This window comes from Mizuhopecten yessoensis, unplaced genomic scaffold (genome assembly GCF_002113885.1).
Source record: "Mizuhopecten yessoensis strain PY_sf001 unplaced genomic scaffold, ASM211388v2 scaffold705911, whole genome shotgun sequence".
Classification (NCBI taxonomy): domain Eukaryota; kingdom Metazoa; phylum Mollusca; class Bivalvia; order Pectinida; family Pectinidae; genus Mizuhopecten; species Mizuhopecten yessoensis.
The window spans coordinates 1-924 of record NW_018474869.1 but is presented as its reverse complement, the minus strand read 5'-3'; the positions used below and the strand labels follow the sequence as shown (position 1 = coordinate 924).

Here is a 924-nt window from a genome sequence, read left to right as displayed (position 1 = left end):
CTTTCATTTAGAGAAGGAAGCATTGTCCTGAGGACACCTTTCACTGGATTTGAAGTTCTATCGTCCGCCTACCGACAGGAAATCACCGAAAGAAGTATTTCGGGTTGCGTTGAAGTATCGCACAAACAGGGAGAGAAATTTGAGATTGACATCTCTATTTCTGCAATGGCTGGGCACTTGACTGTTCAAACACCATTCCAAGGATACAGACGTATGTCAACCTCATTTACAACTGACGTCTCTTCTGATAATGCTTCAACTCAATTTGAACTTTCTTATAATCCTGGCGAGAAATTTGAAGCTGATGTTTCCTTGTCTTTGAGAGAATGTCATCTCATTGTCAAGACTCCAATCACCGGCTACGAAACCTTCTCTGCAGCATACACTGTCAGTGTGCGTAAAACGAATTTTGTTTTTCATGCTGAAGCGATAGCTCCGAGCAGTGACAAAATCGAATTAGATGTCAACGTCAGATTTGGTAATCGTATACAAGCTAATGTTGTAGTGAAGACCCCCTTTACTGGATATGAACAAATTGGAATGACCGTCTCTCATGTCATGCAAAATGGAAACCTTCAATGTTCTGCTTCGATTGATTATGGCAAGGAAATTTCAGTTGCCTCCACAATGACAACACAAGGAGATATATCATATTCCCTAACTGTGAAGACACCATTCAATGGATTCAAATTGTCTAAATTCAACTTTGCTTTAAGCAAGAACGACAGAAGTCTGAACAGCCGATCCTCAATTGCAGTGGGTGGTCAAAAGGGAGAATATGACCTTTCAGTCAGCTACAATCCTTCTATTGACGCCAGTTTTGTCATAAAAACACCTTTTAGTGGCTTCCAGATGACGTCGGCAGCATTTCAACATGTAAGTTCTGTTGAAAACCAACAAATGCACGCACAGATCACATACGGT

The 924-nt window shown here is 41.0% G+C and overlaps 1 protein-coding gene across 1 annotated transcript; it reads left to right on the top strand.

The window, feature by feature from the left end:
• Positions 1–6: 6 nt before the first annotated feature.
• LOC110440750 lies at positions 7–918 on the top strand (the record flags this gene model as incomplete). Its single annotated transcript, XM_021483894.1, has 1 exon — positions 7–918. A coding segment is annotated over exon 1 (753 nt), but the record flags the coding sequence as incomplete, so codon positions are not given.
• Positions 919–924: the final 6 nt, after the last annotated feature.